Below are 13470 nucleotides of genomic sequence, written 5' to 3'. Positions count from 1 at the left end.
CTGACTAATATCCTTGACTATACTGACCTCTACTGGGTAGTCAGACAGTAGACAGACTGACTAATATCCTTGACTATACTGACCTCTACTGGGTAGTCAGACAGTAGACAGACTGACTAATATCCTTGACTATACTGACCTCTACTGGGTAGTCAGACAGTAGACAGACTGACTAATATCCTTGACTATACTGACCTCTACTGGGTAGTCAGACAGTAGACAGGATGGAGACAGTTCTCCATTCAATCAAAGTTGTCAAATGTAATAAATCAATAATGTAGTTTTAAACTGAAGGGTCAACCTTGATCTCAGTTAGAGTATTTTTAAAGGAAACTCGATGCCATCTAGAGATTTACCAAGAGGCCTTAACCCCCCACTTTACCATTCACATTGTTAATTCTACATAAAAGTCCATATATCTTATATGCCTCTAAACACCATATTTTCAATCTTAAAAAATCTACAAAAAATGCTTCTAACGATTAATCAATGAACAACTCTGACCTGATTCTTAAAATGATGTCTGGGTCCAGGTTTTCTCCACTTCTCCCGGGGTGCGTGCCCGTGTGCTCTTGGATATGGATTTTACAGGTGTGGTCGCTACATTCAGTAATATGCATGTGAAGCTATAGTACAAGCTTCACGTGCATATATCTACCTGCGTGCGCTTGGGTAGAGTCCGATATTTGCAGCTGCGCACACCTTTTGTAACATGATACCTCGCAAGTACATACAGTGGGGCAAAGAAGTATTTAGTCGGCCACCAATTGTGCAAGTTCTCCCACTTAAAAATATGAGAGAGGCCTGTAATTTTCATCATAGGTACACTTCAACTATGACAGACAAAATGAGAAAAAAAATCCAGAAAATCACAATGGAGTGGCAATAGAATGCAAGCTTCACATGGGTAACAGTTGGTGTTATACCGCCCTGCTCAATTTCCCACCACAAAACAGCAGAGAATTGATAAAGAGTAGAACCATCACCTGCTTTTACTCTGTGATTTGACTATTAGATGTTCAATGTTTCTTTTGAAAACATATTTTTTAAAGGAATAGTTTCACCATACCATTTCACCAACAAGAGTTCAGTTCACGTAACAGGGTTGACCTTAAAATGAGGGGCAGACTCAAATTAATCACTAATCACATGAAATAAATCATCTTTAGAAATGACTTTGTCAAAGCAACAAAATAACTAGGTCTTTACAATGATGGTGAAAAATGTTGGGAATTACTCGATTAAAATCTTTCTAGAAGTGACAATGGGGAGGTACATGTCAAAATGTTAAGTTTTGGAACTTCAGTAAGGCGTTATTTATATTTAAAAAAAATGTAATGGAATTCTCCATTTAATCTATATTAAAGGGCGCTTTGTTAATATAACAGGCTTTTCTAATCCAATATTGGTGCACAATTTCTACTTAAGGTGGTTGGGGTTCGTTCCTTGTCAATCATTGGCTCATTGGTGAAATTAGCATTCTGACAATATCTTTAATTAAATCATTCATTCATTTATTAATGCAATTGCAGACAGAAGTTGACAACAGGAACATAGCACGCATGTTTCCGAGTAAGTTCTGCAAAATAGAAAATGTCCCAAGTTACTTTTAGTGCTTGTAGTCAACCCCCTGTGATGCAACTGCCTACGCCATTACCTTCTACTCATGAGACCAAAACCATGCCTACACAGCTACTTAAACAATACTTTTAGTGTTATCTAAAGGCTCAGCAGTAAATGTACAAGTTGATTTATAGTGGAATGTCTGACTAGTCTCTTATCGCTTACTGCAGAGTTCTGTCTTCACAGTCACACATTTCTCAGACAGTTTCTTTATAAGAGGCAGAGAGACTAGAAAACAACTGTGGAACAACATTAAACCTCTGTAATGAATATATATTGTGAATCTGTAGTCTAGGACCCTATAAATGTAAGGAGGGCGGGGTCTTATAACCCCTCCCCTTCTATTAATACAACATCAGCATAATCAATTATTATAATACATCAAACATTTAGTACAGCCCACATCATGACCACTAGGTGAACCTCTAACAAGATATCAAAGGGACGCAAAAGGCACTCTTATTGTGAAACGACCCAGTAACTAGCTGGCCTCTGGCACTGAGCAGTTCCCGGTAGTAGTTTAGCCAACTGCTCTTCCCTGACGTGGTACAAAATGCATAATTGATATTTTACATTGATGTTCTGACATTGGTTATATAAAGGACATTTAAACTGGGTCCAGCACTTCATGAGACACAGCTACAGTATAGTGAATTACCAGGCCAAGTTAATATAACTTTGAAAATACTGCAACAAACAAACCCAACACAGCTGTATGATGATTCAACTGTATTCCTGGACCGTTTTGACATTTATATTGCATAACACATGACACTGCATTATTTGTTCACCCATTGCAGAAAGTGCAGGGATCTTATATTTCTCTAAACACCAGGTTATAATGGGAGATATGTTCATAAAGAATATATAAAACCACTTCTAACAATTAATCAATTAAAGTATTGATCAACAATTAATAAATTAACTTATTTATCATTTTCATCTGCAAACTTGTTTTGTTTTCAGAGGTCACCCTGCTTTACAATAAGAGATGATGATTGAAGAGACTCCCTAATGTTCAGATGATGAATGAAGAGACTCCCTAATGTTTAGATGATGAATGAAGACTCCCTAATGTTCAGATGATGAATGAAGAGACTCCCTAATGTTCAGATGATGAATGAAGAGACTCCCTAATGTTCAGATGATGATTGAAGAGACTCCCTAATGTTTAGATGATGATTGAAGACTCCCTAATGTTCAGATGATGAATGAAGAGACTCCCTAATGTTTAGATGATGAATGAAGACTCCCTAATGTTCAGATGATGAATGAAGACTCCCTAATGTTCAGATGATGAATGAAGAGACTCCCTAATGTTTAGATGATGAATGAAGACTCCCTAATGTTCAGATGATGAATGAAGAGACTCCCTAATGTTTAGATGATGAATGAAGACTCCCTAATGTTTAGATGATGATTGAAGAGACTCTCTAATGTTCAGATGATGATTGAAGAGACTCTCTAATGTTTAGATGATGATTGAAGAGACTCCCTAATGTTCAGATGATGAATGAAGAGACTCCCTAATGTTTAGATGATGATTGAAGAGACTCTCTAATGTTTAGATGATGATTGAAGAGACTCTCTAATGTTTAGATGATGATTGAAGAGACTCTCTAATGTTCAGATGATGAATGAAGAGACTCCCTAATGTTCAGATGATGATTGAAGAGACTCTCTAATGTTTAGATGATGATTGAAGAGACTCTCTAATGTTCAGATGATGAATGAAGAGACTCCCTAATGTTCAGATGATGATTGAAGAGACTCCCTAATGTTTAGATGATGAATGAAGACTCCCTAATGTTTAGATGATGATTGAAGAGACTCCCTAATGTTTAGATGATGAATGAAGACTCCCTAATGTTTAGATGATGAATGAAGACTCCCTAATGTTTAGATGATGATTGAAGAGACCTCCTAATGTTCAGATGATGATTGAAGAGACTCCCTAATGTTCAGATGATGATTGAAGAGACTCTCTAATGTTCAGATGCTGAATGAAGAGACTCTCTAATGTTCAGATGATGAATGAAGACTCCCTAATGTTCAGATGATGAATGAAGAGACTCCCTAATGTTTAGATGATGAATGAAGACTCCCTAATGTTTAGATGATGATTGAAGAGACTCTCTAATGTTCAGATGATGATTGAAGAGACTCTCTAATGTTTAGATGATGATTGAAGAGACTCCCTAATGTTCAGATGATGAATGAAGAGACTCCCTAATGTTTAGATGATGATTGAAGAGACTCTCTAATGTTTAGATGATGATTGAAGAGACTCTCTAATGTTTAGATGATGATTGAAGAGACTCTCTAATGTTCAGATGATGAATGAAGAGACTCCCTAATGTTCAGATGATGATTGAAGAGACTCTCTAATGTTTAGATGATGATTGAAGAGACTCTCTAATGTTCAGATGATGAATGAAGAGACTCCCTAATGTTCAGATGATGATTGAAGAGACTCCCTAATGTTTAGATGATGAATGAAGACTCCCTAATGTTTAGATGATGATTGAAGAGACTCCCTAATGTTTAGATGATGAATGAAGACTCCCTAATGTTTAGATGATGAATGAAGACTCCCTAATGTTTAGATGATGATTGAAGAGACCTCCTAATGTTCAGATGATGATTGAAGAGACTCCCTAATGTTCAGATGATGATTGAAGAGACTCTCTAATGTTCAGATGCTGAATGAAGAGACTCTCTAATGTTCAGATGATGAATGAAGAGACTCCCTAATGTTCAGATGATGAATGAAGAGACTCTCTAATGTTCAGATGATGATTGAAGAGACTCACTAATGTTCAGATGATGAATGAAGACTCCCTAATGTTTAGATGATGATTGAAGAGACTCCCTAATGTTTAGATGATGAATGAAGACTCCCTAATGTTCAGATGATGATTGAAGAGACTCCCTAATGTTTAGATGATGAATGAAGACTCCCTAATGTTTAGATGATGATTGAAGAGACTCCCTAATGTTTAGATGATGAATGAAGACTCCCTAATGTTCAGATGATGATTGAAGAGACTCCCTAATGTTTAGATGATGAATGAAGACTCCCGAATGTTTAGATGATGATTGAAGAGACTCCCTAATGTTTAGATGATGATTGAAGAGACTCTCTAATGTTCAGATGATGAATGAAGAGACTCCCTAATGTTTAGATGATGATTGAAGAGACTCTCTAATGTTCAGATGATGATTGAAGAGACTCCCTAATGTTCAGATGATGATTGAAGAGACTCTCTAATGTTCAGATGATGATTGAAGAGACTCTCTAATGTTCAGATGATGAATGAAGAGACTCTCTAATGTTCAGATGATGATTGAAGAGACTCTCTAATGTTCAGATGATGATTGAAGAGACTCCCTAATGTTCAGATGATGAATGAAGAGACTCCCTAATGTTCAGTTTAGGATCATTAAAGGACAATCAGTATGATCATTGTGATCACTGTTACTCCTACATACATTTTTGAGCCTGAGACTTTCAATGCCAGATTATCAATGACCTTCCTGCCTTCATCTTCCCCCTCACAGACTTTTCTCTCTTCAGTCTCCCTCCTTTTCTCCTCCTCCTCTCTTATCGTTGCTATGGCTGCATCCCTCTTTTTCTCCTCCTCCTCTCTTATCGTTGCTATGGCTGCATCCCTCTTTCTAACCTCCTGTTCCAGTATCTTTCTCAGAGCCTCCTCCCTCCTCCTGATCTCCTCCGCCCTCCGGGTCAAGATGTTTGTCACATGATAGTATCCCCTATTCTCATTCAATAATCCGTCTATCTTCTCCAGCAGCTCTGTGACCTGAGTGAAGTCATTCTGTCCTTTGTTAATGAAGACGTGATGTCTACCACCACACATACTGAGAAGCTTTAGGGAATCACTGTTGTCCTTTAGATACTCCTCCACTGGTTTCCCTTCTAGCTGGTCTCCACCAGTGAACAGCACCATGGTGTATTTAAGGGCCTCCTCCTCAAAGTTCTCATTCATCCATTTGACCGTTTTCTTCTCCTCTTCTGTGCCCCAGTTGCACAACCTGATCACCAGCAGGAACACGTGAGGTGTTGAGATGTTGATGCATTGAGCTACTTTACCTGCAACTTCCTCAGATGGCAACACATCTGGGGTGTTAATCATAGTTATGTTATTTCGGCCCACAAAAGCATCTTGTTCCTCACACTGTGGCCCATACGAAGGTGAAGCCTCCACTCTAAAGGCCTCTCTTCCCAGGATGGTGTTTCCTGATGCTCTCTTCTCTGATCCAGACTTCCCCAGCAGAACAATCCGTTGCTGAAATCCCACCTCAGACCCTGCAGAGATGCAGGACATTTAAAATAGGTTAAACAAGCTTCAATTGTATAAGTGAATAACATTAATACTGGAACAAAATGAGAAATAAAGAAAAAATGAGTAAACTCACCGTGTACAGTGACACACAATCGTGTATAACATACAAGTCCTACCAGGGCAAGTACCAGTATGAGAATCCCCAGAAGACTGATGAAGAAGGCTGTTTTCCATGAGCAGACCTACGAAGGAGAGTCAAGGAACTACGTCATGTATATACTGTAGGTCACTATTAGGATTGCAGATTTTTGGTAACTTTTCCCAAATTCACAGGTTTTCTAGTAATCTCAGTTGAACGAGCAGGAAATCCAGAATCCTAATTTCTGGAAAACCAGGGAATTTAAGGAAAGTTACCATCATTTTGCAACCCTACCCAACCTTTCTTGACAATTTCTATCAGGGGACCAAATAGACATTTCACTGGAAACGAAGGAAACTCTACCTGAGTCGCAGTTTGTTCTGTTTCAACATATGTTTCATGGACGTGATAGTCTACATTTGGAACGGTTTTCCTTCCTTCAGTGTCCTCCACCAATGTGTGTTTCATCAGTCCCGGGGCCTGGTAGTGGTCTCTAACATGGTTCTCACAGAAAGTAGCCTTGCAGTCCTGGCAGAACTTCACAGCTTCGTCACTGTGCTGCACACATATGGTACAGTCCAGTCTGGTACCATGGACTATTCTGCTATCCTGCATCTGGCCTAAAGCAGGCAGAGGGTCCTCAACCATAGGGCTGTAGGAAGGTTCAAGCTTTTACCTGTTACATGCACATTTATAACACATGCACATTTATAACACATGCACGTTTATAACACATGCACGTTTATAACACATGCACGTTTATAACACATTAACCGCCAGGCTACCTGCCACCTCATCATGGTACATGATAGTAGATAAGACAGCATTCAGTACTATGAACAACAAACACTTTTACATTATAGGAAATCAATAAATAGCTCAGGCTAGGATTCCTCATAACACCAAAACAAAGGTGTATATCTGGTTTACATTATGGGCATACATACTGTACCTCTGATTTATATGAAGACCAGATCCATATAAATCAATCTCACTGTCTGCTGAGGCGACTGTATACAGTGAGTACTCTGTCTCCATCTGCTGGCTCCTAGCAACAACAGACAGAAAGAGAAGTGTTTGAAATGTTTGTCAAAAGTGGTTGGAAATCTAAAAAGTCATCCATGTTTTTTTCTTGGGGAGAGTAGAAGTTTGCAGGTCGGTTTGTAAAGATTGACTCATGTTTTACAGGGCATTCAGAAAGTATTCAGATCCCTTGATTTTTTCCCACATTTTGTTACATTTCAGGCTTTTTCTAAAATGGGTTGAATTCATCAATCTGCACACAACAACCCATAATGACAAATCAAAAATAGTTTTTTTTTTAAATGTTTGCTAAATTATAAAAATTAAATACCTTATTTACATAAGTATTCAGACCCTTTGCTATGAGATTCGAAATTGAGCTCAGGTGCATCATGTTTCCATTGATTCATCCTTGAGATGTTTCTACACCTTGATTGGAGTCCACCTGTGGTAAATTCAATTGAATGGACATGATTTACAATATAAATAATGTATAAGGTCACGCAGTTCACAGTGCATGTCAGAGCGGAAACCAAGCCATGAGGTCGAAGGAATTGTCCGTAGAGCTCCGAGACAGGATTGTGTCGAGGCACAGATCTGGGGAATCATACCAAAACATTTCTGCAGCATTGAAGGTCCCCAAAAATACAGTGGCCTCAATCATTATTAAATGGAAGAAGTATGAAACCACCAAGACTCTTCCTAGAGCTGGCCACCCTGTCAAACTGAGCAATCAGGGGAGAAGGGCCTTGGCCAGGGAGGTCACCAAGAACCCGATGGTCACTCTGACAGAGCTCCAGAGTTCCGCTGTGGAGATGGGAGAACCTTCCAGAAGGACAACCATTTCTGCAGCACTCCATCAATCAGGTATGTTATGGTAGAGTGGCCAGACGGAAGCCACGCCTCAATAAAAGGGACACGACAGCCTGCTTGGAGTCAGGACTCAGACCAGGAGAAACAAGATTCTCTGGTCTGATGAAACCAATATTGAACTCTTTGGCCTGAATACCAAGTGTCACTTCTGGAGGAAACCAGGCACCATCCCTATGGTGAAGCATGGTGATGGCAGCATCATTTTGTGGGGATGTTTTTCAGCGGCAGGGACTGGGAGACTAGTCAGAATCGAGGGAAAGATTAACAGAGCAAAGTACAGAGAGATCCTTGATGAAAACCTGCTCCAGAGCACGCACGACCTCAGATTGGCATGAAGGTTCACCTTCCAACAGGACAACGACCCTAAGCACACAGCCAAGACAACGCAGGAGTGGCTTCGGGACAAGTCTCAATGTCCTTGAGTGGACCGCCAGAGCCTGAACTTGAACCCGATCGAACATCTCTGGAGACCTGAAAATAGCTGTGCAGCGACATTACACATCCAACCAGACAGAGTTTGAGAGGATCTGCAGAGGAGAATGGGAGAAACTCCCAAATACAGGTGTGCCAATCCTGCAGCGTCATACCCAAGAAGACTCAAGGCTGTAATCGCTGCCAAAGGTGCTTCAACAAAGTACTGAGTAAAGAGTTTGAACAGTTATGTAAATGTGATATCAGTTTTTTATTTGTAATAACCTGTTTTTGCTTTGTCATTATGGGTATTGTGTGTATATTGATGAGGGGGGAAACTATTTAATCCATTTTAGAAAAAGGATGTGACATAATCAAATGTGGAAAAAGTCATGGGATCTGAATACTTTCCGAATCCACTGTAGACAAATATTTCAGAAGATCTCATCTCAACATTTCACAGAGGTACGGTTGAACTTTATTGGTTGACACATGGACCGATCACTGTTCCTGCTGTAAGGCACAGGTGTTTTGGGACAAAAATAATACGATTTTCAACTACAGCTTGAGTTAAAACTGGTCCTACTTTATTTGGACATTACTGTTCATATTTAGAATGAAATACAATCACGAAACATGTAATTTTATAGCTACAAATGTTGTTCTAAAATGTCTAGTTTTTCTCTCGCATAATTGAATTGGTAACACTTCACTGACTATAGATAATAGGAAACTCCACTTACCTCGTTTCATCCGAGCTCATGTTATCAGTTACTTGGGTTGGCAGCAATGTATCCGTTTCCCCTGGGACAGAACCTATATTTTCTTTATCTCTATCTCTTGGCAAATCAATTGCTTGGTAATCAGGATTGGCAGCCACTTTATGATGCTATGATACAAAGTACAACAATGGGCACAAACACAAACAAGACTGAAAAGGCTCAATTAATAAAATGCGTAATCTAGGCGCAAGTATGTCGGTTTTTGGGCGACGCAACCAAATTCACATAGAAATGTGAGTTGTAGATCTGTCACTCTCATTGAAAGCATGTCTGAGCATGTCTGAGCGATAGATGCATTCTATGTACGGCCGTTTCTATGCTTCCCGTTCATAAGTTTCATTTTTGGGTCTTTGAACTTTCGTTTTTGTAGATCAGCTTCAGACAGCTGAAAAATACTGTGTTTTGGGTTATTGAAAATATGTTTCACAGCATTTAATAATGGCACAATGGATATCTTGTTTTGTCACATGAACTGAAATAAGAGAAGGACCATTAGAATGTTATCAACCAGAGCAATTTCTACATAGCTACCTATGACAAGTTTACAGTATTTGTCAATGTTTTGTTCATACCTTTTCTAGTTTAAATACTAAGATAAATATTCTAGAGTGATTGAAATTTGATTCAACAACTTTATACAGTACAATTAGGGTGTGCTTTGGTGATAAAATGTAACTTATAATATAAAATAAATTTTACGAAGACAAATATGTTTATTCACTTTCGCTAACATATCAATGGATTTTACTTTTTGTGGTAGTCATCTTCAAAGTTGGTTCCGCGGGTTGCAAAAAGCAAAATTAGCATTTCACGAGCTGAATTCAATGTTAAAGGCTTTGAAAATAAAACGCTTGGTATAAGCTCAGTGTTGTGTTGACATTTACCAGAGCTGGTGAGAAATCTTTTAAAAAGAACAGGAATTTCGAATTAATATGAAAGTGTATACAAAAATACGAAAATACTACATGTCACATGTCTCAAAATCGATATCCATCTTACCTCTCTATATTATATCCTGCTGATAAGAGAAGATGACGAGTTTAGCGTGAAAGTGAGCTTCTCATGTAAAAAAAAGAAAAAAGTCTGTCCCTCTCAATCTGTCTTCTTCTTGTTCTTTAGGTATCATAGCGTTTGCACATTTAGTTTGTGAATGCGGCCAACTACTGTTCGGGAGTTGGTGTTCAATCACGTTACATTTTGTGATACAAATTAAAAAAGGAAGGAAAATAAAATATTGCACCACCCTACACATATATATATATCACTATTTCGTAAAAATACAAATAAAAACCACCAATCCATTCCACTACTTTGACCCTATATGCTAATGCACCTTGCCACCAGGCTGGGAGGATGGGACACCACCACTAAACACACCCTGTAACTCTTCTGAAGGTCCATTCCACTACTTTGACCCTATATGCTAATGCACCTTGCCACCAGGCTGGGAGGATGGGACACCACCACTAAACACACCCTGTAACTCTTCTGAAGGTCCATTCCACTACTTTGACCCTATATGCTAATGCACCTTGCCACCAGGCTGGGAGGATGGGACACCACCACTAAACACACCCTGTAACTCTTCTGAAGGTCCATTCCACTACTTTGACCCTATATGCTAATGCACCTTGCCACCAGGCTGGGAGGATGGGACACCACCACTAAACACACCCTGTAACTCTTCTGAAGGTCCATTCCACTACTTTGACCCTATATGCTAATGCACCTTGCCACCAGGCTGGGAGGATGGGACACCACCACTAAACACACCCTGTAACTCTTCTGAAGGTCCATTCCACTACTTTGACCCTATATGCTAATGCACCTTGCCACCAGGCTGGGAGGATGGGACACCACCACTAAACACACCCTGTAACTCTTCTGAAGGTCCATTCCACTACTTTGACCCTATATGCTAATGCACCTTGCCACCAGGCTGGGAGGATGGGACACCACCACTAAACACACCCTGTAACTCTTCTGAAGGTCCATTCCACTACTTTGACCCTATATGCTAATGCACCTTGCCACCAGGCTGGGAGGATGGGACACCACCACTAAACACACCCTGTAACTCTTCTGAAGGTCCATTCCACTACTTTGACCCTATATGCTAATGCACCTTGCCACCAGGCTGGGAGGATGGGACACCACCACTAAACACACCCTGTAACTCTTCTGAAGGTCCATTCCACTACTTTGACCCTATATGCTAATGCACCTTGCCACCAGGCTGGGAGGATGGGACACCACCACTAAACACACCCTGTAACTCTTCTGAAGGTCCATTCCACTACTTTGACCCTATATGCTAATGCACCTTGCCACCAGGCTGGGAGGATGGGACACCACCACTAAACACACCCTGTAACTCTTCTGAAGGTCCATTCCACTACTTTGACCCTATATGCTAATGCACCTTGCCACCAGGCTGGGAGGATGGGACACCACCACTAAACACACCCTGTAACTCTTCTGAAGGTCCATTCCACTACTTTGACCCTATATGCTAATGCACCATGCCACCACTAAACACACCCTGTAACTCTTCTGAAGCTCCATTCCACTACTTTGACCCTATATGCTAATACACCATGACACCACTAAACACACCCTGTAACTCTTCTGAAGCTCCATTCCACTACTTTGACCCTATATGCTAATGCACCATGCCACCACTAAACACACCCTGTAACTCTTCTGAAGCTCCATTCCACTACTTTGACCCTATATGCTAATGCACCATGCCACCACTAAACACACCCTGTAACTCTTCTGAAGCTCCACCGAAATACTTCTCTGCAGCTGCCACCACCACATCTATTTTCTGTGATTGACGTTCCATTTCTGCAGTACAGCTGATAACCATTGCTATGAACGCTAAGAAGCCAACCTTACTGAAACATATATCACTCGTTGGCCTATTCCTCTGTGCTGCACAGATCTACTACTCACAGGGATCATCTCAGGGTCCCTCACCGTTGGCCTATTCCTCTGTGCTGCACAGATCTACTACTCACAGGGATCATCTCAGGGTCCCTCACCGTTGGCCTATTCCTCTGTGCTGCACAGATCTACTACTCACAGGGATCATCTCAGGGTCCCTCACCGTTGGCCTATTCCTCTGTGCTGCACAGATCTACTACTCACAGGGATCATCTCAGGGTCCCTCACCGTTGGCCTATTCCTCTGTGCTGCACAGATCTACTACTCACAGGGATCATCTCAGGGTCCCTCACCGTTGACCTATTCCTCTGTGCTGGCACAGATCTACTACTCACAGGGATCATCTCAGGGTCCCTCACCGTTGGCCTATTCCTCTGTGCTGCACAGATCTACTACTCACAGGGATCATCTCAGGGTCCCTCACCATTGGCCTATTCCTCTGTGCTGCACAGATCTACTACTCACAGGGATCATCTCAGGGTCCCTCACCGTTGACCCATCCTCCTCTACTTTCTTCTCTGGCCCAGCATACCAATGAAGAAAGTAGAGGATTTACTACTCTGACTCTGGTCACCTCCACTTGCCACTCTCGCACTGGACACTTCCGATCCCCACCGACATGGGCAACCCTACAGTTGACACACATACATGTATCTACTGATGTATCTACTGAAACTACACAATATTTTGTCCCATGCCCCCACACACTGCTGCAACTTGACCACAAACGTTGCACCTGAAACACTGCAGTGAATTCTGGACAAAAGCTCTAACAGGATAACTGATAGAGTATATACCAGTGGAGGCTCCTCAAAGGAGGAAGGGGAGGATCATCCTTTTAGAAAAAACTATACTAAATATATGAACATGTCACCAAATAATTGAATTAAAGACACTGTTTTGCAATGAAGGTGTACAGTAGTTAGTTTCCGTCCTCCTCTGAGTACATTGGCTTCAATACAAAACCTAGGAGGCTCATGGTTCTCACCCCGTTCCATAGACTTACACAGTAATTATGACAATTTACGGAGGACATCCTCCAACCTATCAGAGCTCTTGCAGCATGAACTGACATTTTGTCCACCCAATCAAAGGATCAGAAAATGAATCTAGTACTGGAAGCATAAGCTACAACTAGCTAGCACTGCAGTGCATAAAATGTGGTCAGTAGTTAATTCAAAAAGAGAGAAAGACAATAGTTGAACAGTTTTGTTAAAAATTAAGGATAACCATGATAGCGAGGGAGAGAGAGAGCTAACTCTCTCATCAAGTTTGCGGACGACACAACAGTGGTAGGCTTGATTACCAACAACGACGAGACGGCCTACAGGGAGGAGGTGAGGGCCCTCGGAGTGTGGTGTCAGGA

At 40.8% G+C, this 13470-nt stretch overlaps 1 protein-coding gene across 5 annotated transcripts; it reads right to left on the bottom strand.

The window, feature by feature from the left end:
* Positions 1–1492: 1492 nt before the first annotated feature.
* LOC109876503 (GTPase IMAP family member 7) lies at positions 1493–10266 on the bottom strand. 5 transcript variants are annotated; one of them, XM_020468908.2, is made up of 6 exons: positions 10155–10266; positions 9117–9262; positions 7019–7114; positions 6430–6742; positions 6061–6169; positions 1493–5950 (listed from the first exon to the last, which is right to left on the bottom strand). In XM_020468908.2, exons 4-6 carry the CDS (start codon positions 6712–6714, stop codon positions 5067–5069), a joined length of 1278 nt encoding a protein of 425 aa, XP_020324497.2. In that variant the 5' UTR covers positions 6715–6742; positions 7019–7114; positions 9117–9262; positions 10155–10266; the 3' UTR covers positions 1493–5066. The 5 variants fall into 5 exon arrangements, with proteins under 5 accessions (XP_020324497.2, XP_031655296.1, XP_020324498.2 ...); XM_031799436.1 differs by having other exon boundaries at positions 6430–6718; XM_020468909.2 differs by having other exon boundaries at positions 6430–6686.
* Between the last annotated feature and the right edge of the window lie 3204 nt (positions 10267–13470).

The sequence above is a fragment of the Oncorhynchus kisutch genome, linkage group LG20 (genome assembly GCF_002021735.2).
Source record: "Oncorhynchus kisutch isolate 150728-3 linkage group LG20, Okis_V2, whole genome shotgun sequence".
NCBI lineage: Eukaryota > Metazoa > Chordata > Actinopteri > Salmoniformes > Salmonidae > Oncorhynchus > Oncorhynchus kisutch.
This window is presented reverse-complemented; position numbering and strand designations above follow the sequence as displayed.